At 41.7% G+C, this 24,705-nt stretch overlaps 1 protein-coding gene across 1 annotated transcript; it reads left to right on the forward strand.

Annotated features, from left to right (window-relative positions):
* The first annotated feature begins 15,057 nt into the window (after window positions 1-15,057).
* Window positions 15,058-23,414, forward strand: CLEC3A (C-type lectin domain family 3 member A). Its single transcript, XM_014845828.3, has 3 exons — window positions 15,058-15,345; window positions 19,952-20,035; window positions 21,748-23,414. Exons 1-3 carry the CDS (start codon window positions 15,231-15,233, stop codon window positions 22,137-22,139), a joined length of 591 nt encoding a protein of 196 aa, XP_014701314.1. The 5' UTR covers window positions 15,058-15,230; the 3' UTR covers window positions 22,140-23,414.
* Window positions 23,415-24,705: the final 1,291 nt, after the last annotated feature.

Here is a 24,705-nt window from a genome sequence, read left to right on the forward strand (position 1 = left end):
CTGTGAACCCAATAATGGGTTCCAGGGATTAAGATGTGGGCCTCTTTGAGAGACCATTAGTCTGCCTACCATGAACACTTTGATGAAAGAACACACAAGGTCCTGGAAGGACCAGCACTCATTTAGCACATTCTAAAAGTGCTAATGTATTTCAGTGTATCAGGCACTGAAAAAGCAAAGATGCTAAGAAAGAGCAGAGTCCCTACTCTCCAGAAGTTTCCTTTGGGAAGATCCAGGTAAACCACCAGCAGGCACAGAAATATTCCACAGAGCTGTGATGTTGGTGCTGGTCTCCAAGTACCATTAGCGATATTTACTTGGGTCTACAACCATTGTCAGAAACATCATCACATATGAACCATACAAAGTAGACATATAATGGACAGGTACTATGTTCAGTTCAAGATGAGAAAGCTGGGGCTCAAAAAGGTGAAGTGTCTGCCTAAGGTCAGATAGTTTGTAAATGGTAGAGCCAATACAATTAGAGACAATTAACCTCAAAATCTCACCCCAAATTCTTACCCCATTCCATGAGTAGGGACCTGGGGAAAGAGCCCTATAATAGGATACTGGACCTCTACAACCTACATATTTGTCCCATCTGCAGCATGGAGCTGTATCATTCAGTCAGGATTCTTTGTGCTGCCAGGAACTCAGTTAGCTTTAGGGAAAAAACAAAACTGGAGGAGAAGGAGCATTTCATTGGCTTATATAGCTTACAGTCTCTAAGCTTATAAGAATGTAAGTGCCAAAAAGGTGAGAGCTGTATCTCTTTGACTTTGGCATTCCCCAGGGTGGCGTGTAGGACCTGGTATACGTAAAGTAGCTGCTTGTGGCAGACACACTCATTGGTGATCCCCAATGAGTCACACACTTGTATAATCCCTTCCCCTTGAGTCGGGGCAGAACTTGTGAGTTTCTTCTAACCAACAGAATATGGTAAACATGGTGATGGCATTCCCTAGGTCAGGTTACATTGTATAAGGCTTTATCTTAGCAACCTGGAGCAAGAGATTCTCCCTTGCTGGCTTTAAAGAAGTAAGTTACCATGTTGTGAGAAGGCCTGTGAGTGGGTCACATGGTTAGGAGCTGAGAGTGGCCCTCAACCAACAGCCAGCACTAAAATGGGGCCCTCAGTCATCCAGCTACAAGGAAGCGAATTCTGCCAACAGCCAGAATGAGTGTGGAGGAAGATGCTTCCCCACTCAAGCTTCCAGATGAGAACACAGCCCAGCAGATGCCTTGATTGCAGGCTTGAGAGACCCTAAGCAGAGGGCCAGCTAAGCCCTGACTCCTGGCCCATGGAAACATGTTTAGTACATGTATCTATAATAAAAAAAAAACCTCAAAGTTTGTGGTAATTTGTTACACAGCCATAGTAAACTAAAACAGTATTCAATAAACATTTGCTGAAAAGCAGAGAGATGAGAGAAGGAAGTAGAAATGGAGGGAAATGGGAGAGAGAAACAGGGAACAGGCAGATCAGTTCTGGAAGTACTTAACTTAGCACTTAACTTTAGCACAACTAGATCCAGGATCTCAAAAGATGTCAGTAAGATTGTTTCAGTCTCTCTCTCTCGTGTGTGTGTGTGTGTGTGTTGTTGTGGGGCGGGGGTAGAGAGCATGTGAATCTTTGGCCACCAGTGACCACCTCTTCAGTAATCTCAGTAGGGGAAATCAAGCCTTGCTGATAGTTCTGGTGGTTAAGCCCCAGAGAGGACTCTGGCCTGGCCTGGAGATGAGATTTTCTGGTTGGTCATATCTGGTTTACTTGTCCACCTCCAGGACACTGGAATGGGAGCCATTCATCTCCACTCAAACTGCAAAGAATATGTTTATCACAGCAGAGTTTTTGTAACTAGGAGGAGAAAAACATGCTGCTTAGAAATAAAGGCTGTGTATTTCCATCATGGAGGGTAATAAGTTATATCTCACAGGTAATTGTGAGCATTACATGTAATAGTTCCCAAAATACTAGGTATCAGAATTTAAGCTCTACATGGACAGACATTTTGTCTGTGTGGTTTACTGTCATATCCTTGCACCTAGAACAGTTCCAGTCACATAGCAGGACCCAACTGATACTTAACAAATGGACAAATCTGAAACAGGGATGCAGGCAGGGGCCATATTCCCGTCAAAACTCATCTGTGGTCTTCCCCATCCACGGCCCACCAAACCAGTCTGACACATGTCATCTTCTCACGCCTCTGTCTCTTCTCCTTGACTTGACAAGCCTTGGGGAAAATGGCATTATTATTCCAGGGGAAGCAGTAAGGAGCATGAATCCTAAGTTATGAATAGGAGCCACAATTATATCACTAAACTCAGGCCCTGTTTCCAGGAGAGTCTGATTAATATTTAATCAAACCTTGTCAGTTATATAAAGTAGAGGAGAAATCCAATTCCCCTGTCATGGGACTTCTTGTTCATAGTGGAACATTCCATTTGCTAAAATCCAACATCTTGCTTTATTAAATAGTTATGCCCAACAAGTCAATTGAACATCCCTGGGAGCGATTTACAAGTAAAAGTCAATGAAAAACTGGACATGTTTCCTCTCACAATGATTTCTATTGATCAGAAATAGCAAAAAAGAACAAGAGAGGCAGAGTAGGGGAGGAGAATGAACTTCTTGGAGTCACGTGTGCCAGATTTGCATCTTTAGGTGTGAATCATGAGATGTGTGGTCCAGCAAGAGACACAGGCATTGTTAAATAACCAACTACCCAAATTACAGTGATTAGTGTTCCAAAGAGAAAGAAGCCAGTGTTGTACACCCCCAAGAGTTTAAAAGAAAGTTCTGACGTAGTCAGAGAAGTCCTTCCTGAAGAGGTGGAGATCTGAAAGATAAATGGGACTTGTCAAGTAAAGAGTTTGTGGCAAACTCAATTGGTTGTCTATCCAAAGGTAACCCCCCTGCCCTTTTTCTTGCCAACAGAACCCCTATTTTGTTCAAGTATCTGGTAGTGCGTCCTTCATCTCAGAGAAGGTGGGCCTGGCCCCCTCTAGGGATGACCCCATGGCCTGATTCTGGCCAATTAAACATTAAGAGGAGATCTTCTCAGGGACATCTGAGAGCAAGTTTCCTTTCCTGATGAAAGGGAGGCATTTGAGGACCATTTTTCCATCCCACAGAGCCCCCTGCCATCAAAATGATGCTGTGAAGATGTGATGCTTGGAGCTACTGTGGTCATCTTATAACCAAGGAGAAGGCCCAGAGAATTGCAAAGACTCTGAACCCATACCCAAATGTTGAGCCACTGAGCACACACTGGAGCCATCTCACTCTAGATTTCTTATATGTGAGAAAAATATACCCCTATTTGTTCAAGATGCTGTTACTTATAGCAGAACATGCCCCTGACTGATTCAGATTTGTAGCACAATTGTCAGGATTTTAGAATGGATTTTTACATCTACTGCCAGGTCACAAACCACCCCAAAACTCAGGGAGCTTAAATAACAAATATTTCACTTACTCACAATTCTGTGGGTCTAATGCTGTGTAACAAATTACCCCCAAATTTAGTGATTCAAAATAACAGTAAATATTTATTATTTTGCATTGTTTAAGTGGGCCAGGAATTTGGGAGTAGTTTAGCTAGCTGGTTCAGGTTCAGGGTGGACTTCTTCACAGGGCTGGCTGAATGTCTTCATGACATGGCAGCTGGCTTCTTCTAGAGCAAGAAATCCAAGAGAGAGAAGTGGAAGTCACAGTATCTTTTATCACCTAATCTTGGAAGTCACATACTGTCATTTCCAAAATATCCTGTTAGTGACACAGGTTGGTCTTGCTCATTGAAGGAGGAGACTACACAAGCTCATGAACAACAAGAAATGAGGACCAATCATTGGGAGCCATCCCGAAGACTGGCCACCATCATCCACCCTCTAATTCTGTTATCAGACAGGGTCAATCAGAGAAGCAAAGCCTTTAGGAGATACACACGTGTGCATACGTGTATACCTATTAAAGGGTTTATTACAGGAATTTGAGTTTATGCAGTTGTGGAAATTGGTTAAACAGTCTTTGTAAAGTTGTAGTCTTCATGTCTGAGGCTGGAGCTTGAGGTCCACAGGACTGGCCATGGGAACAGGAAGATGGAAGTAAAGTGGAAGAGAAGGAGGACAAGCTAGAACCCATGAGCATAAGCCAGAGTCTTTATCAACCTCTCACTGCCTCCTACTTTGATGATCATGTGGGCATCTTGCAGGGAAAACTGACGCCTCACCACAACCCAAAACGTACAGGGAAGGGAATTCTGAGAAACATGGTTGAGCTAGGCTGAGTTGACATCTTTCAAAGCCACCACAGCGGTTTACCCTTTAAGGAATAGTGACTAGGAGTGGGCAAAAAGAAGCTTCTAGGGAGCTGGGAATGTTCTGCTTGTTTTATCTAGGTACCAGTAACACAGCCATATTTAAATTTTATGAAGAATCGAAAAGCTGTATATTTACAATTTGGACATGTTTCTGTAATATATATACTTCAATGAAGTGTTTACACTTAAAATATTGATATATGTTTTATCTAGAAGACTTAGGAAACCAAAGAGGGGAAAAAACACCCCAAAATCTCAGCATCCAAAAGTAACCATTGTTGTTATTTTGACCTATCCTTAATCCATTCAGATACTCACATACTCACATCCTTCTGCCCTTTACTCCCTACCTTGTATGTTCTGTTTCATAACTGCTTTTTCCCCTTTAGAAATATACTATCTCTATTTTCCATGTGATCAATATTCTTTTACAGCAGAATTTTAATGATGCCTTAGAGGTCCAATGGATTAATTCCGCTTGAGAAATCCTCCTTCAATTTTTGTTTGTTGGAAATAATTCTTTTGCTCACTCCTTATAAACTTCTGTCAGTAGACCCAAGCCAGAGACTGCTTGCTCCTTTATTTCCAATAAGGGATACTCAAGGCACGTACTGGGTTTTTTTAACAACAATCCCAGCTATCTGGTATATACTTTGGAGGGTGGCCTAGTCTCCTTGGGCAGAAACAAATTATAGAAGGAAGCAGGCGTAGTGAATGTGGGTCTTTCAAAGACATCAGCCTGTCTCCTGGACTCGCTGTTCCCACACCCAAACAGCCAAGCTCTGGGACTATTTCCTGTCTGGTTTCCACTGGAAGGAACCCTTCAGCAAAAGACAGCAACCAATGCAAATTGGATGTCCCCTCTGCTCATCGGGGGAAAGCAGAAGCTGAAAAAGACTCCTGAGGTGAAAACTAGACACTCACAAAACACTGACTCCTTCACTGTTTACCAGATGTTCAAAATGGATGTGCTAGTGGTTTCCTGAAGGGAAAGAAAAGCTGATTCATATTCTAAAGCTCTAAAGGCTTTTGCCTCTGAGAAAAAGAGCAGTGTTTTCTAGACATAAGCACACCTCTCCCTTAAGCCTGCCGTCTTGCTCTCTAACCTCTCCATACCTCTAATGAAAGATATAAAATTGAAATCTGCTTCTTACATAGTTTTTTCCTGGTGGGAAAATGGGCACATCCCTTTTAAACAGAGTTATGTATGATGATGGTATTTTTGGCATTATTAGATGATATTATGGTCAGGGAGCAGAAAAATACCTGAATCGTGCCTTGGCCCACCCAAATCCTCCTCCTCCATGCAAGTGGGACAATGTTGAATGGACACAAGGACAGACTTGGCTAGAACAGGACTTGTGTCTCTAGCTCCATTACAGAGTACTCTGCAGTATCCTTGCGTGGAACATAGAAACTTGCCCAAAATTTAGGGGCCTCTGTATCTTTCTTAGCCCAGACCCATATCTCAGGACCTTATCACCGTCCATCCAGTTGCATATTACAGGGTAATACTACAATGCCTACTATGGACTAAACATTGTTTTAAGCAAGTGCTTTAAAAGTATTAATCTATTTAAGCCCCACAGCAGCCCTATATTTTAACTACTCCTGTTGTCCTCTGTTTTATAGACGGGGAAAGCAAGCTGTGGAGAGGTGAGAAAACTGCCCGTGATCCAAGAGCTGGTGGCAGAGCCTAGATTTCACCCCAGAAAATTCAGACTCCAGTCTGTGTTGTTAAAGCATTAGAATATGCTGCCTTTCAGAGAATCCACTTACAGAACTGTGTGTCCTAAGAAAATAATCTAGAGTATATAAAAAAAAGAGATTAACGCACAAAGATGTTCATCTCATCATTACTTATAATAAAGGAAAAATTGGAAATTAGTTAGACAATTGGAGATGGTTTGGTAAAGTACATGAAATCTTATGTATCCATTAAAACAATGTGTAATAATTTGGATTGTTGGCAGGCTAACAGGTGCAAACCTGTGGCTGTTGCAGACCTACCCAAGGCTTTGACATGACAGAGAGAGCAGGAAACCTCTGAGCCGTCAACCAGCCACCTACTGCCCTACACTATTAGGAGAAAATTAGGAGGCCAGGTTCCCAGCAGAGGCTCCAGGAGAGCTCGCTAAATGGACAATTAGCCCCACCCTGATAGACAAAAACATGAACGCAGGGTCAGCACCACTCAACATTGCCATCTCTTTAATAAGCATTGCTAGCCCTTGCTATTGGACAGGCGCTGTTCCAAGCATCTTATGTGTATTCGCTAATTTAATCTCCAGCTACGAGGTAGGTGCTGTTGTTATACCTTCTCTTCCTACAAGCTAGGAGACACCGCAGCAACGGCACACAGCTGAGAAGTCGTAACGCCAGAATTCAAACCAAGGTAGCCTGCTTCCAGAGTCTTCAGCCTTAACCACCGCCCCACACAGCCATTTTGGCATAGAGCCTGTGGTGGGAGCCACCTTCTGCCCACCAGCCCGTGGGCATGGATGTGTGTGGCCCTGTGGCCAGCACGTTCCCGCATTGAGAGTGAGGTACACACACGATTGTGGGTCCAGACTTGGGTCTGTGGAGCGAATGAGTCAGAAGCAGGGACTGGGGCAGGAGACCGTGGAGGGACAGAGCCCACTGCCCCCTTACACACACACACACCCTACTCGTCTGCCACCAATGTACAAGCAGAGACGTATGTGTGGGGGCAGGGAGTACTTGGGAACTCTGTACCTTCCACTCAATTTTGCTGCGAACCCAAAACCACTCTAAAAAAAAAAGGTCTATTAGAAAAATTAACTTTTTAGTCCCTACTTAGTATTTTCCTCCCTGCAGTCTGGCTTCCATGTCTAGTGCATTGCAGACATGGCTTGAAGTCATTTTCTAACTCCCGAGACCAATGTTTATTTTAGTCTTTTTCCCATTTTACTTTGACGTATTTTCCAGCTCTGTCTCCTCCCTCCTCCCTAAGAAACTTCATCTTAGCTTCAAAAAATGTTTCTTGAGTTAATGAAGGGGAAGAAAGTTTTTCTCTAGCTTTTCTGACCACTGAATCTCTTTCCCATCTCTACCCAGCCCTTAAATATCTGGGACCCCAGCGTTTGTCTCTGATCCTCCTCTTTTCTGCATAGAACTATCTTGGCTTCATATCCATCATCAGTTTCCCACTATTAATATACCATTGATTCTCTATTAACACATTATTGAGTCTCTCATGCAACTCTCTTTTTCTACCTCGTTCAAGTGCCCAACCATTATTTCCAGTCATCAAGTAGACAAACCCAGCTGGGTGACCCATGAAAATCTTAAGACTGACTTGTCTAATACCAAACTTGCTTCCATCTCTCCGTCCTCGCCCTCTGCTGTCTTTTCCTCTTTCTTTTTATTAACCTGAGTTTTGAAAGAAATATAAGTAATGCCTTGTACATACAGTTCATCTAACGATTTGGTTTCTTTTCTTATTCTTTATGAGCAACAGATATCATGGCCACAATTTTCTTGGTTTACCCATTAAGAACAATTTCCTCAGTTTACCCATTCAGGTTTTCAGCCTCAGGAAGCACTTGCTGGAAAGATGACCAAAAGGCAATCCCTTTTTATGCCATCTAAACCAAAAGGAGTAGCTTGACTGTTTATTTGAGCCAACTCAAGGGGAACACGAGATGACTTCAGTTCTGTCACTAAATTTCCACCAGTAAAACAATCATGGACTTAAAAGTGAAAAATTAATTATTCCCCAGAAAGGCAGACCTTCTCGATGATTCACTCTGCAACCTGCAATCATCTTGCTGCAGGCACAGGCAGAGTCAGCAAGCCTCTGAATTTCAAGGAGGAACAAAGACCTAACTGTTGTCACCTGAAAGTTGAAAACTCTTTCACCACGTCCAACCTTGGGAGGCCCACAGAGAGGAATTATAGGGTTTTTCCACTGTGGGCTGCCCTTGCTCTCAGTGGAAGGGAGATGAATACTGACTTATTTGTATTCTTGGACTATCTTGGCAGCAGGACCAGGCAAAATTCACAATAAATTTGAAACATCAGTACACCTAGGAAAAAACAGACCAACAAAATGTTTGCCTTCCTTAAAAAAATGCACTGTTCCCCCCAGTTAGTGCTTGGAGGATGGGGCGGAGGGGGTAGGCAGATGGGGACGGGTTGGGAGGCTGGAGAGGAATGACTTCACGGTGAGGTCAGTGAGAGCTAGGACATTATTACAATGATGATGATGATTAATTTATTAATAGTGAGTCCACATATGAAGGATCTCTTCCGTATTGATTGTTTTTAGGGCATCTTTTTCTTCTTCCCAATAATGCTGGAAAATAGTCATTATGATCCCCAGATTATAGGCATGTGAGGCTCAGAAAGATTAGTGAGCTTGCTCCGATAACATAGGTGGTAAATGAGAGAGCGACGATTCAACCCCAGGTCAGTATGATGCCATTTGTGCACTTTCCAGTACTGCAAGTAGATGTGGGAAGTAAGGACACAAGTGAGGTGTCTGACTGTTTGGGGCCAAGAATGCAGTGGCCTCAGCCACTGTCTGAGAGGCTCCACCAGAAGGCAGGGTAGGATGGAGCCAGAACACTTGGTCCTAGAAGAGGGAAGGAAACTGATTCAAGATGAGATCACACACTAGAAATTAGCTCAGAGAAGTTAACTACCTCAGGCCTACAGCGGAAGCAGAGGGACTCAGGCATAGGTTGTTGTAACTAACATCAGGGAGAACCCAAAGAAATCAGAACGATGGTGGAAATAGTGTAAACAGAGCAAGTCAGACACAGCAACGTCAACGGGCCTTCATGAATTAAACTGGGGGCTGTCATCTTCCCTTATAGGTTGCCAGAAAAGAAAACTTGCCACAATAAGATGGGAGAAGACATGGGGGAGAAGGAAGAATGTCTTCTGGGTAAGGAAGGACTTTCTAACAATGGAAGTGCTGCCTTTCTGGGTAGTGAATTCTCCAACATGAGAAGTGTTCAAAGCAGAAAATTGTCTCTCTTAAACTTGTGATTCCATTGTTCTAACCCCACCACCCTGACTTTAAAAGAAATTTTCACACTGACCTCCTAGGTAAGCCATGGAGTCCTAAATTCTGCTCACTATAAGTTGGCCTCACCCCTCAGCTGAGCTCTAATGTGGGATACCCAAGTTTGACCAATGCTTAGAACTTGAGGATTCTAAGTCACTTCACTCATTTTGTTAGGCACTAAAACTGTGCTATCCAATATGGCAGCCTCTAGCCACATGTGGCTATTGAGCACTTCTATCAGACAGTGCTGGTCTAGGAAATCAGAAAAGAATAAGCAAGATGCATGTCCAAGGTAAACAATGAGGGGGAGACAAATATAAAATAAGTGTAAAATGTGTAGAAGTTCTATGATAGAAGTATGTTGAGTGTGGGTACAAATGGGACCAAATCTGTGGGGTTGGGGTCAGGGCAGGGGTGGGTCTGAGGACCTCATACAGGTGTGATGCCTCGTGCATCTATGTGACGGTAGTGAGGGAAGCCCAAGCTCCCTTTGATGGATCACCTGCTGTGACAAGATGTGACTTGCACATTTGATACACACACTCTAGTTTTCTCAACCACCCTGCAAGACAGATAAGAAAACTAAGATTTGGGGAGATGACAAAGTCTGTCCATTGTCAGACAACTAAAAAGTAACAGATCTGAAATCTTAACCGGAAACTATCAGAGTCCTTGCTCTTTCCCTAATATCAATGCTCCCCCATTTTAGCAGAGTCTCTTAATCCTCTTCCCTAAAACCTGTCACCAGCCTTCTCTTCAAATTTCCTGACACTTAAGCCAGCCACAACTACAGGTAATAGCCCTAAATAGAAACAAGGCAATTTGCACATATACCGTGACCAATCTTTCCTCCAAGCGTTTCAACCTCGCCTGTGCTGTATCCAAGTTCAGCCCTATTGCTCCCCCTAAATGCTTGCCCTTGAACCTCTGAAGACAACTTTCAAACGTGTTCAGGCTTGAGTATTAACAGACAAATAGCAAAGAGGCCAGATGGACTTGTTTATTAGAATTCGAGCCTCTGGAAAACAGCTTAGAGCAACTTAATATAGCAACCGGTGGAATAAACACACCAACTGCACAGGGTGGTCAGAGATTGTGTTGTAAACATCAATTTATTAAAGAAAATAAAACCCAAGTGACAATTTTAAAATTCTCACCAAACACTTTTGACTAAAGGCAGTATTTTTGTAGTACCTATTCCTCAGCTATAAATGTGTGCTTCTTCTTAAATAGCTCTTTCAGAAGCCCAGGTCCAGCCCCGGAGACGAGCTGGTGACATCACCCTGCTCCACAAAAGAGGAATTGTTCAGCCTCCAAGAAAACCGAGTGAGGCCAGCCTTCTGCAAGGACAAGGTGGGGAAGGGCCACCTGCCCCCGTTATCTTTGACGTGTGTGTACCTCTTGCTGTGATTCTTTTCAGATCACTGCCATTTATCTTCCTGGCTCCTATTGAGATTTTGGAGGTGGGGGCTCACCCAAAGGGGTAGGCCACGTCTGATGTCAATCAGCATTTGGGACAGGGACAAAAATCCTCACCTTGAGAATGTTCTCAGATCCAACCCTCCCCCCTGAACCCCATCCCTCCTCCTCTTCTGCTGGTCAGTCATGCAGCCATTTAGTTTCCACTGGTTTTTCCCTGAAGGAGGATGAACTGGACTTGGCATCTCTGCAGGAGGAAAGGAAAGTTCCCATCCCCGTCTGGCCTCGGGGCCAAGCACCTAGAAGACAACCAGAGCTTCCCAGATGCTGAGAGTAATGGTTTCTCAGCGCAGCTCCAACTGTTATTACACCAGATGAGTCTCGGTCTCTTTACTCTTCCATGAGTTTCAGTTGCTGTTTCCTTGGTCAAGTGACTCGTCGCTGGACCTGCAGAGGGGAAGTGGGAAGGGAGGGAGCAAGAGCAAAATTGCCCTGCCACATTTTAAATATTTATTGAGCAAATACTATATGCCAAGAACTATTCTAGGTGCAGAGTTAAGCTAACCCGGCATGGCCCCTGCCCTCCAGGAGCCTACAGCCTAGCCAAAGAGACTGACATCCAGCCAGGATTTTACTAAATCAATTAAATAAATAAACTTTTAAATGAGTACCAAATTGTGACAAGGGCTGTAAGGAAAGCAGGATCCTTGGATGAAGAAAACAGTGTAGGACCTTCCTAGATTATGCGGAGGCAGAAGATGTGTCTAAGGGGGTGACCTTTGAGTTCAGACCTGGAGGATAAGAAGAAGTTGGTCATACAAAAAAGAGCACTTATTTGGGCACAGACCAAGAGTGAAAATTTTGAAGGGTTGGGTACAGTGACAGAGAACAAGCATGTGGACAGGCACGGAAAGAGAGAATCGAATATGACTCAAAGTTGGCAAAAGATCTCCCAGACTGGAGAAAGTCACCAGGGAGAACCAGGTAGGTCTCACCAGGTAAAAGCACCTCAGAAACCATGATAATAGGTCTGGGTTTCATTGTAAGTAGAATAGAAAGATCTGGAAAGTTTTCAGTAGGAGAATGACAAGGATTAGTGATGTGTGATTACACATTAGTGATGAGTGGAGCTTTCATTTGAGTTGGGCAGGAGCTGGGGTGAGATGGAAGAGGCTAAGAGCTCTCGGTGACTTAGGATGGGATGATGGCAGGAGAGAGGAAGAATGTATGTGGAGAGAGAAACCACAGCACTTGCTGTTGACAGGGTCATGAGAAGGGGTGTTGAGGGCAAAGGTGGGAGGGCTCAAAGATGACTCCCAGGTTTTGGAATTGGCCCACTGAGTGGATGATGGAGATGTTAACTGTGACGGGGAAGACTCAGGAGGAATGGGACTTTTTAAAATTCATGGGACATTAATTTATTAAAATTAATCGAGCATTTAATTTTAACCATCACAAGTTTGAAATGTCTCTGAGACATCCAACCAGAAGTGCCATGTGGGCAACCAGAACTATGAGTCTGAAGGAGGAGATCCAAGACGAGAGGTAAATGTGGGAGAGTCTCAGACAGAATTTGAAGCCATGAGGAGGACTGAGATCAGGTAGAGAGAGAGCGGAGGAGGTCAGAGCAGTCAGGAGGGAGTCCTAGGAGCACCAGGCAGCAGCGGCAAGGAAGAAGTGAATCCTCAAACACTTCATTTGAGCAAAAATTGTGAGTTTCTGTGAGACTCTTCTGTATGTCACTGTAACGGTAGATACGTGGCATTATACATTTATTCGCCAAAACCCATAGAGCTGAATAACACAAAGAGTGATCTCTAGACTTTAGTTAATAATAATCTATTAATATTCATTCATCAATTATAACAAATATAACACACAAATGCAAGATGTTAATAATAGGGGAAACTAGGGTGGAGTGGGCAGGAAGAGGGGGTATATGGGACCCCTCTATACTTTCTGCTCAATTTTTCTGTAAATCTAAAATTGCTCTAAAAAATAAAGTCTATTAATTTAAAAAGAAGAAAGTATGGGGCTGGCCCCGTGGCCAAGTGGTTAGGTTCATGTGTTCTGCTTCGGCAGCCTAGGGTTTCATCTGTTTGGATTCTGAGTGCGGACATGGCACTGCTCATCAGGCCATGCTGAGGTGGCGTCCCACATAGCACAACCAGAAGGACCTGCAACTAGAATATACAACTATGTACTGGGGGCCTTTGGGGAGAAGAAGAAGAAGGAAAAAAAAGAACAAGATTGGCAACAGATGTTAGCTCAGGTGCCAATAAAAAAAATTTCTCATCACAAGAAAAAAAAATTAAGAAAAAAAAAGGAGAAAGTATGGGCTTTAGCACCTGGCTGAAAGAAAACAAATCAAAAAAGTGTCAAAGGCTCTCCTGGAAAGGAAAAGGAGCTTAAAACAGTATTGATTTATTCTGAAGAAAAAAGATACCCTGTTCTTATGTCTTGTCTGAACATAGCACAGATCAAAGATCCAAGAGAAATCATTAGCTTTCCACCACTATTCTGTAATTTGACATCTCTTCTCAGAGTAAAGGATTTGAGAAGCTGGCAAAAAGCATTTTTGACCAATCTTAAGATCAATTGTAAAACATCGATCCTTTTCTCTATACAAATCAAAGCACATTTTGCAGAGCCCAGGTCAAAAGTGAGATCTTCTGGGGTCAATCAAAACTGGATTTTAAATTCTACTCCCACTTTTGGCATCTGAGTGAGGTTGAACACATCCACTTGACTTTTCTGAGGCTCAGTTTCAATCATCTGTACAATGGAGAGAATACTTATCCCATAGGCTTGCTGTGAAGATGAAAAAGATCTGGCATTTCATAAATTATACATACTATTATAATTAATGGTAAGAATATTACAGATATTACCATTTTATCCTTATTATTATTAAGCACTGGACATTGCACTAAGTTCTTATACTCATTATCTCTAATATTTCCAACAGCACTGTAATAAGCCTTCCTAGCCCCATAGGCAGATGAGAAAATACTCAGAGAGGTCCAGTGACTTGTCCAAGATCAGACAGCTGGTAAATGGGTAAAAGGAGAATATGAACCCGCCTCAGCTTGTTTCCACAACCCTCTCAAATGCCTGCTCATAGATTGCCCGTGTCAGTACAAGGAGTTTGCAATATAAGTAAAATCTTTTTATTATTTTTATTGCACACTTACATTGCTAAATTATGTCATACTTTTGTACAGCAGTGGTCTTACTTGGGTGTCAATACATGGGGAGGTTACAAAGTGGCTTTAGCAGGAAGGAAATGAAGATGGATTAGACTGTGGTTTTCCTCACTGGGATTCAGAGGGAATCAATCACCCTGGATTCTTCCTTCATTGTCTCAAAAAAAAAAAAAGATAAAATGAATTTGGTCCTTTGGACCTTCCAAAATCTGCAAGCCCTGCCCTCCGTCTGCACCTGGTCACCCGCGTCACAGAGTGGATACAGTCAGTCCATAGAGTCTGAGGTCTAGCTCACTCCATCTTGGTCACACCTGTATGGAAGTCCCTTGCTTTTGATGCAAAAACCTCTCTGGTGCCCAGACTTGTCCTTAAAGCCCACTGCTAAGGTAAGAATCATTACACCGAGTCTTTCATTATATTTCTCTGTTATCTCTGTGTTTCACTTGGAAGCGTTAAGTGTTTGGGGTAGTTTCAAGGAAAAAAGTGTTGGGTGGTGGGAATCTACAAGATGCTACAGTTGACATTTTACTTTAATTACCATGGAGATAACTCACCATCTTTATTTGCTTTTCATTCAAAGAATGTAATTCTTGATGAGTCCACAAAACCCTAATAAAGGGAAGCCTTTTACTTTCTCAAGGACTATCCACTTCAGCCGTCTCCATTACTCCCTGTGAGCAAACCATTCCCAAGCTCCACTTGAGCAGTGTAGACACACAGATGGTCTGTGGCATCTCTCTCTCTCCCCGTCTCTCTCACACACATGCTGTAACTTTCCTGTGTTTTTTTTCTCTGTCATTTTTTGTCCTGAAAACTGAATTGGATGTATTTCTCAGAACATTAAGTGAAATTCAGAGCTCCAAATCAAAGACTTAAACATTGGGGTCTCCACAGAGACCTCAAGCTTCCTGGACTTTAAATTTTAAAAAAAGGGAGGAAAGTAGGCAAAACCCTTCGTCTCTTAGTTAACTCTGATACACTCTGAAAAGGCAAGTCAACTAGGAAATGGAGCAGGAATATTTTTTTTTAAGTCTAACATTAGGCATGAGAACAAAGGCTCACCTTATGCAGCAGCCAGAAGAGGCATTCAAACATTTCGTCAGCAGGATTCCAGCCAACCTTCACAGCTCACTTTTATAAAGCTGGCCCCAGGCATTCCAGAGCAAGATGCGGCTGTGCCGTCTTCTTGTCCCTTAGCTACTTCAAAGTTGTTGGCAAAGCGGCCATCAGACTTGCCCGAGAGCCATGGCAAAGAGTGGACTTGTAATTTACATCCTGGTTATCACCTTGCTCCTGGACCAGACCACCAGCCACATGTCCAAAGTCAAAGCCAGGAAGCACAGCAAACGCCGAGTGAAAGGTAATGGGGCTTCTCAGTCCAGCACCATTCTAGGCTTGCTCAGTGTGGGGAGGGGCTGGACAATTTTCCTTTCCAAACTCCTCCAGGAGACTGTCCCTGGTGATGGTACCATGTCATCATGTGGATATGGTGTTTCAGGTGACTGAGTGACTTTTAAATTCTCTGGGACAGTTTGATACTTAAAGGAACTATGTGATAGATTTTTTTCTTTTTTCTTTTTTGGTGAGGAAAATTGTCCCTGAGCTAACATATGTGCCAATCTTCCTCTATTTTGTATGTGGGTCACTGCCGCAGCATGGCTTGATGAGTGGTATGTAGGTCTGCACCCAGGATATGAACCCATGAACCCCTAGCCACCAAAGCAGAGTGTGGGAACTTAACCACTATGCCACTGGGCCAGCCCCACAGTTTTTTCTTTTTCATAGAAAAAAAGGTCTTGTAATGTAAAAAAATTCTATCTTGTATATCCTTTCTCAGGTGGGATTCGTTAGATACGTAGAATGTTCTTCAGAGGGAGTCACCTGGATATGTGGACACTGGTATTATGAATGAGGGGTCAAGTAGAACATCCTGATTAATAGAGCACAGTGTTTCAGTTGTAGATATTGTGTAACTCTATTCTCAGGTATTTGTAAGATAACTATATTCTTATTAAATGTGTAGTAGAGGATAGAGCTGTTGGTAATTGTGACTTCCATTTTGTCATTGGTTATCATGTAGGTATATTTTCACATCCCTGGCAATATAAGGACAGTCCAAACTGTATATTTAAGCTTTTTACTGTCATAGAGAAATTGAACCTCTTTTTAGCTTAAAAATATCTCAATACACACACAAGAAAAATTTCAATGCACAAAGTCATGTAGCCCTTGAAGACATTTTAATGCAAAACTGACTCTCCAAATGCTCTCAAATTTGGGATGGCTTGAATTGAGTTAAGAGGTAAAAAAAAAAAATCACAGGGTGATGTTTTATCTCATCCTTCGGGTCATTTTGGTAGAAGGATATTTCAAAGTAAATATTATGACACTGTTTCCTTGTCAATTTCACTTCATCAGTAACCAAACACACAACAAATACCGATAAGGTTAAAAACTTGATTTGACACAACAGGGATGTCTGGTGGGGAAAGAAGGGGCTTGTCTTTTTGCGCTGCATGTGTCGTGTTTTGATGATCATAAAGTGCCCTTTTTTGTAGGCATTTGTTTCTACAATTTAGGTCTGTTGCAAGGTTTCTTAAGTGGAATTTTTCTTCCTTATAAAATTATATTTCCCTATTACACCTTTTAATGCAAGATTAAAATATCTCTCATGCATAGATAAAGTATACTCTGAAGATGAGGGCAGGGGAAGGAGGGGGAGAGAAGATACTGGGTGATGTGGCATTTTTGTTGCCAGCATTTCTTCACCACTGGGAGGGAGTGGTAATGGGGTGACCACCCAGCAGTGTTGTAGGGAGGGGTATGAATATGTGAATGTGTGTTTGCTGTGTGGGTGTTTCTGGAAGAATTGCAGTTCGGGTCATATAAAGCTCCCCTCCACTCACCACCCACCTACCCATCCACACACAAACACAAACGATTTTTTTTTTAATTCTTTAACTTACTGAGTACACATCTTAAATATCATCCTCCCAAAGCAGTTTTTGCTACTTTTTGCCATTAGGTCCAAGAAAGTACATTCTACAGTAGGTAAAGCAGTAAACCCAGACTTGCCAAACTGTTCTTTCCTCATCCACTCGCACACTTTTAAAATATTTTAAATACCTGGAAATAATACTAAAGTTTATTCAGTCAAAAGTGAAAGCCATTTTCTCTCTCTTTTCCTTTCCACCGATTTATCCACTATTAGCTTTTTGGAGATAATATTCCCAGTTTTTTAAACACACAATTAAAAATGGACACTTTTAACAAAATAACAATTGGCTAGACAAAGTATTTGGCAGACAAATTAATTTGTTTTACCTATTAAGTCTTGGATAGCTATCAACGTAAGGCATACCTCAGTCCTTTTGACAGCTGCATAATATTTCCTTCTGTGGATGGGTCATGACTTATTTAATCCATTCTCTACTGGTGAACTTTTGTGTGGTTTCCAATCCAGCTCTTTTTGATCCAGTGCCCCAGTGAACTGCTCTGTACACATATATTGATCCCCATGCTAGGATGTTATGATACATGCCTAGAAGTAAAACTGTAGGTTAATTACACTTTCCAATTATCTCTGCAAGTGAAAACATCGATCCATGGTCCCATCTTCACTGAGAGGGCCTATTCCCATGCACCTTGACAACCTAACATCGTATCATTGGTTTAAGCCCTGCCAACCTAACCAAAAAATACCCCACTTCTTTTAATTTGCATTTCTTTGATTGATCATGAGGTTGACATTTCTTTGATTGTAAATGAGGTTGAGGTATTTTTCATATGTTTACTGGTCATTTCTTCTGGGAATTATTTTTGCATTTTATACTGTGCCTACTTTTAGAGAATAACAATGATAAAATGAAAGGGAGTCCATTTTTTAACTTAAAATGGCCATTGAATGATTTAGCTCCACAAACAAGACTACTGTAGTATTTGCTTCATAGATCTCAACAAATTATGTGTTGCAGTAGTAAATAAAATATAATTTTTACAGTGAAATAGTTGTCTCCTCTATTCACTGTAGACAGAACACATTCGCATTTGTCACACAGGATGGAAGAAGCCAAGACACCTGGATAATGACATTCACAATGATCTCCCAGACCTTACTATTAATTCATGTGTCTTCATGTTAATTACAATGTTGACAGCTTCCCCATGGAGGCCACTTATTTCAATAGAATGGAGCCAAAAGCTGAGCTGGTCTGGCCCCCAACAGCCAATGGCTTTGCATTCCGAATGTACCCTTATATTTATTCTGTATTGAATGGCCCCATTGAGGAAATCCTTGGGTTATTGCATGTCTGAGCTGAGCTATTGAATGCTTTGAGAATGGATGTGCAGCATTAAGTGAAACAGAGGTGGGGGCCACCCCTGGATATCCCAGAAGGCATGTCCTAACCCAAATGTGGAAACACCCAGCTTGCAAAGCACATGTTTAAGGGGTCAGTGAATCAGCATATTTGGATTTGGGACTATCCTGAAAAATCCAGGATAGAACAGAGATTCTCTATATGTCATCTCCACAAAGAGACAGCTGGGAACAGTTCATATCAAGCTTTAAGCTTCTTCTCTGAGGTCATGTACTAGGAACCAAGCAGGTAAAGACGATCGCTGTGCAGAAGAAGACGGGAGGGATGAGGAAAGAATAGACTTGGAATCACGAGATTCAAATCCCAACTCTGCACCTTACTAGCTGGGTGATCTTTGACACATTAATTCAGCTTTCTGTGCCTCTATTCCTCTTGTGGTGTGATGGTGTCTATTTCACAGAAATATTGAAAGAATTAAGCTCCTGTCGAACAATGTGGTGGCTTTTAATATTTTTTGTTTTTATTATACTTTATTATAATTCCTGCCTTTGAAGAGCTACAAGCTGTCAATCTCTAAGACAGTTCCCTTATCAGGTCTAGAACTGTGATTTAGCCAAGGTTGCTACTTTTCTACCACTTACTCATAGCCAAGGTTGGGCAAGGACAGCCATGAAGTTTAGCTTGATCCACGGAGGTTCAAGACTAAATAAATTGCTAATCTCTAATATATAAGGGTTTTTTTACATGGCCCTTTATCACTGCCTTTCTCTGCTTCTCCCTGGAAATCACTTAACCCTGCTAGGAGCCATCATACCTGATACATCAGTTGAGTGGAAATACTGGGGACGGGGGGCTTAGGTGCCCAAATAGGTCTGAGTATGAGTTCTACCACTTATCTGCAAAGTCACTTAGCTCATTGAGTTCATCCTCATTCTTCAATGGGAATCTCATTTTTCTTCCTTCATAGCTATTTTTGAAGAATAAATGAGAATAACATGAAAGCATTTTATGTACCACAAAGAGTCCATTCATTCCACAAACATTATGAGTACCTATTGTGTGCCAAGCATCACGTTAAGCATCATGAATACCATGGATAACAAGATGGATGAAATTAAGAAGTAAAGCAAAATGATTATGGATTGGACCAAGTGTGCTGAAGAAAAATAAAAGTTCAAAGGAAGAGATGAGCCAGAGGGATGCTAATGTAGAGAGGATAATCAGAAAAGTCTTCTCAGGAGAGGAAATGTTTAAGCTTGATAAGGAAATGGACAAGAGCTGGGCCAAGAGTGTGCCAAGCAGAAAGAACCCAAAGGAAGGGGCCTGAGATGAGACAGCTTGCTCTAGGATGCATCTGAAAGTCAGTGAGTCTGAAATCTAATGACGGAGGGAGAGTTCCACAGGGACTGGAGAGATAGACAGGAGCCCTATCTTGCAGAAGGAACTGTTAGTGTTATTAGCCCCACCATGCCCTATGAATCTTCTTGGCCAAGTTATTTTCATGTATTTTTTCTCATGGACACTGGGCTCAGTTTCACTCTAGCCTTGGATTCTGGATTCCAAAGCTTTATTTTGTTTTAATTCTATCTTATTTTAATCATATGTTTTCATTCCTCCTATCCCACCCCATCCTAAAATATCCCCCAGAAAATGATGGGGACCTGAAGACTCAAGTTGAAAAGCTCTGGAGAGAAGTCAATGCCCTGAAGGAAATGCAAGCCCTGCAGACAGGTAAGACCCCATCTCATCCATGACTCCTTGTCTCAAAAGAGATGGGAAAAGAAATTGTGATTTGCTAGCAATTCAAACCATATCTAGAGAGCATGTCAAGTTCTAGGTGAGATCTTTTTAAAAGAAACATTGACAAGCCAGAGATGGTCCAGGAGAAAGGATCCAAACGCTAGGGAGGCAGTTGTTTTGGGAAATCAGCTTCATTTTCTACTCGCTTCTCCTGTATATAGGTGGTATAGAAATAAAAATAGGCATTTCAATATTACATTTTAAAAGTCCATCCATAACTCTTCTCTAATGGTCAATGAAACAGAATTGAAGCAAGTATCAACTAGCTAAAATAATTAGCATTCATTAGATGCTTACTAAGCACCTATCAGGAGATCTGCTGAGGTTCAACTAAATGCAGGGTCACAGGACTCACTCCTGCCACGTTGGGCATGAGATACACACAGGATGTTGGTTAGAACCACAGCTTGCCAACAGAGGGCAGCATCTGGTGTTCTTTTTTCATGGGAGTAAGCTCCCAACAGCCTCTGTGGCCATCCACACTATTGTCCAGGAGCTACTCTCCCTGGCTCCCAAGGGTGAGGAAATGAGAGCCACACGGAGCAGGCTCAAGAACAGCTCTGTCTTGTGAGGTTCATAGTCCCAGGACCCAGCACCTCATATAGCAACTCCAAAAGCAGAGCTTCAAGGGTTCTGCAAGAGACCTGTCCAGTTACAAGAGTTACCGTCTTTGGGGAAGACTGAAGTTATCACTTTCCATCAGGTACTTGTTACTCCCCAGCCAGCTGTATGTTACCAATCCAGGGTCATTTTTACCATAAACAGTGTTGCCTAGTAACACTGGTGACATATTCCCTTCATCAGGTTTCCGGGGGAACAAAATTAGAAAGTTAAAGGAAGAACAAATGCATTTGCAGAAGAGGAAAGAGTTTTATTAACCCTTTATCCACAGTCAGGTATATAAATACTTGATAAACATTAACACATCAATCCTCCAACAATTAATGAGATAGGTGTCATTATAATTATCCTCATTTTACAGATGAGGAAACTGAGGCACAGAGAAATTAAGTAATTTCTCCAAGATCTACATACCTAGTAAATGTCAGAGCCTGATTCTCCAATGCTTTGCCCTGAAACTATCTTTATGTTTGGTTTATCCTCGATAACCTAAACACTATTACCAGGGCTCACTTATCTGCATAAGAAAACCACCTTCTCTCCACATGCAAACTCAGACTTTTTAAAAAAAATAATTATGAAATACCATCCAGTTCCAAAAGTCTCAAGGAAATTCAGCACATAATGGAGTAACACAAACTAGTGAGCATGTATATATCAAAGCAGCGTGAGGCTAAATGCCATGTTTTGAGGGTGGGACAGACCTGGGTTTATGTGGTTATGATCTCATATGCTATGTAAGTTACATTTTTATGTGCTATGTTGTTACAAGTAATAACTTCTCTAAGCCTCAATATCCTGATATGTAAAGATGGGAGTAATAAAATCCCTAAAATTACTATATGAGTTCTATTTATCTCAAGTGCTTGGCACAGTGTCTGACACAAAAACTCCAATAAATGTTAACTCATCATTATCACACATCATTCATTCCACAAATATTTATTGCTATTTGCCAGGTCCACTCCTGGATGTATTAACTCAAAAAGCGTCTTAATATGTCAAAATTTGCATCTTTACAGTCTGTCTGCGAGGTACAAAATTTCACAAGAAATGCTACCTTGCTTCAGAAGGCTCCAAGCACTTCCATGATGCCAATGAAGACTGCATTTCCAAGGGAGGGACCCTGGTTATCCCCAGAAACTCCGATGAAATCAATGCCCTCCGAGACTATGGTAAAAGGAGCCTGCCAGGTGTCAATGACTTTTGGCTGGGCGTCAATGACATGGTCACAGAAGGCAAGTTTGTCGATGTCAATGGAATCGCCATCTCCTTCCTCAACTGGGACAACGCACAGCCTAATGGCGGCAAGCGGGAAAACTGTGCCCTGCTCTCCCAGTCAGCTCAGGGCAAATGGAGTGACGAGGATTGTCGTAGTAGCAAGAGGTACATATGCGAATTTACCATCCCTTAATGGACCCTTTGCAAATGCATCTTCCAAGCATGATGCATTGGTCATGATGTACAGGCTGATGGTCTCCAAGAATAAGTCAAAATTGTCACATGGGAGACTGTGTCCATAGGAATACAAGTCAGCCAATTTTGCTACCACGTTTCATTGTTTTTACCCTCCATCTGGTATGGAGGATCGGAAAATAATGATCTAGCCACGTGCACACTGTTAAAGTGGCTTCTGCAAAATGGACTATCAACTCCTCTCTTTCCTAGTCCCTCTCACTTGTATAGACCAGGTCTGTGCTAAAAATATGATAGCCAGAAAGCAAGCTGAAGCTGCCTGGAAGATTTCCTCTTGAAAGTTTAGTATATATTTGATTGATGACGATTCTCTGAATCAGAGATTCTAGGTGCTATATAATCCAAAAACTTTCAGTCTGAGGCTCAATCTACCCTACCCTGGTCATAGTATCGTGTTAGACCATTACTCTTTCTTTGAGTTGCTGCGTCTCCTGGTGGGACTTGTCTCTTTTCTGCTACATCAGAATACAAATGTCTTAGAAATATTCAGATTTAACTGTTTTCTTCAAGACCTCCTCCCCCTACCACACACACACACTGTTTTTTTGGAAATGTCCAGTCAAGATCTGAAAGGAAATGATAAAACAGCATATTTGGTCAACTTCGATTCCCAGCATAGCATTACATTACAATTTCTGACTCGAATGGGCAACCCAAAGGCAGAACAGAGCAGCAGATTGTAAGGGAAAAGTAAACAGGGAAAAAAATGTCTGCTTTTCCTTTGCTTTAGCATCCTTCCCCTCCTTGATGAAATCGAGGCTGGACATTATATACATATGTTAGTTTCATTTTTTTACATACCTTATATACTTATATATATTTCAACAATCATTACATATTTAAGTCTATTAGGGGCAACCTATCTTCAGAAGTTGAAAATTGGATTTAAGTAATTCTATTTTGGAGTCACATGTCTACGCAATATTTTATTCTGTCAAGTGCTATTCCCATTAAGTAGCTTAATTAGATTGTATAAAATAACTTCATTACTTAATATGAAATTACAATTTAGGCTTGGGGAAAATGGGCTTTTTAGAAGTCAACAATTTTAAGTACATTCTGTCCTTCAAATAACTGTCTTTTTTTTCCCCCTTTAAATGTTGCTTGCATTTTGTGAACAATATCCTTCTCTGCAAACTTTAACTACACGTGCTTGGAATTAAGTTTTAGTTCTTTTCATTGCACAATAATAAAGCCTGAATTCTGAACAGTGTGGGATACGTTTCGATGTTGACTACAGGTAATCAAGCTATGTTGATTTATAATGAACTTGGCATAATTTGGGGGAAAATACCCTGGATTTGATCAAACTGGTGATTTAAACATACTTGAAGATTAACTTTACCTGCCAATAAACAGGTAAAGCCTGGGGAGGAGACGGGCACTTTAAAAAGAAAATGCTACCTGAAATTGTTTTTAGTTGACCCTGGCCAACACCCTACTCCAACCATACACCTTAATACAACCATAATATCCTTAAAGATTATGACAATAATGAAATTAGTAGACATTAATGGTAGTACATTCTCATCATATTCCAGGTACTGTTCTAAATTTTACATAATTCTCATTAATCTCCAGAACAACCCTCGGAGTTAGGATCTAGAATTATTTCATTTCACAGAAGAATAAACTGAAGAAGAAAGATGTGGTAACTTGCCCTAAGTCACACACCGGGAAGTGGTGGAGTTGTGACCAGAACCCAACAAGTTGACTCAGATCCTACATCCTTAGCAACTATGGGGGAGCTATGACAAGATCAAGCCTGCTCAAGTAGGCAATAAAAGTAAACTCTAATCCATCCTCCTAATTTCCTTCATCTGGGGTAATAATTTGGGCAAACAGCTGACCTTGATAAGGCATTCATTCTGATGCTGCTCCAAAAAAGTTGACTAAAGACAACCAGGGTTCATATAAGTCAGTGTCAGAGTTTGGGTCCGTAGGAGATGGGGTTAGATAAGATGATCCTTCTCCCAAGCACCCCAACCAGAAAGATGGAAAGAAGTAGTTTAATTCAAAGGAACAGATAAAGGTAGTGAGGGGAAATCAAAATAAGTTAGCAAGACAAAGAGCAGATGGATGGGAGACAGAGAAAGACTGAAAGGGGTGGATTAAGAGATTATCTTGTTTGCCCGGGTCGAACTCATGACCTTGACTTTATTGCTTAGTCAACAAATCAACCAAGAGCCACATCCACAAGATTCACTAACCTAGACTTACTGTTAGTCTATTTTGCTTGTTGAGTACTATTTAGCAAACGACAATTGGTCTTCAGGCAAGATTGATAAATAGGTCTTAACTCTTAGGCCAACTTTTCTGTCTTCACTAGAGCTGCCTGGACTATATTGTGGAGAAGCATCCTGAAGCTTGGTGGAAAAAGTGTCATGATAATTAGCAATGTCTCTCACAAGTTCATGGTAGGAGGACATCCACATTTGGGTCATCCATAGGGTAAACACCCGACTACCTGCAAATGTCAGTGATATTCAAAGCCCAACAGTCAA

This window comes from Equus asinus, chromosome 28 (genome assembly GCF_041296235.1).
Source record: "Equus asinus isolate D_3611 breed Donkey chromosome 28, EquAss-T2T_v2, whole genome shotgun sequence".
Classification (NCBI taxonomy): Eukaryota; Metazoa; Chordata; class Mammalia; order Perissodactyla; family Equidae; genus Equus; species Equus asinus.

Coding starts and splice junctions, on each gene's coding strand:
- CLEC3A (XM_014845828.3), top strand. CDS start 15,231: ATGGCAAAGAGTGGACTTGTAATTTACATCCTGGTTATCACCTTGCTC. Junction 15,346..19,951: donor CAGCAAACGCCGAGTGAAAG/GTAATGGGGCTT, acceptor AATATCCCCCAG/AAAATGATGGGGACCTGAAG. Junction 20,036..21,747: donor AATGCAAGCCCTGCAGACAG/GTAAGACCCCAT, acceptor GCATCTTTACAG/TCTGTCTGCGAGGTACAAAA.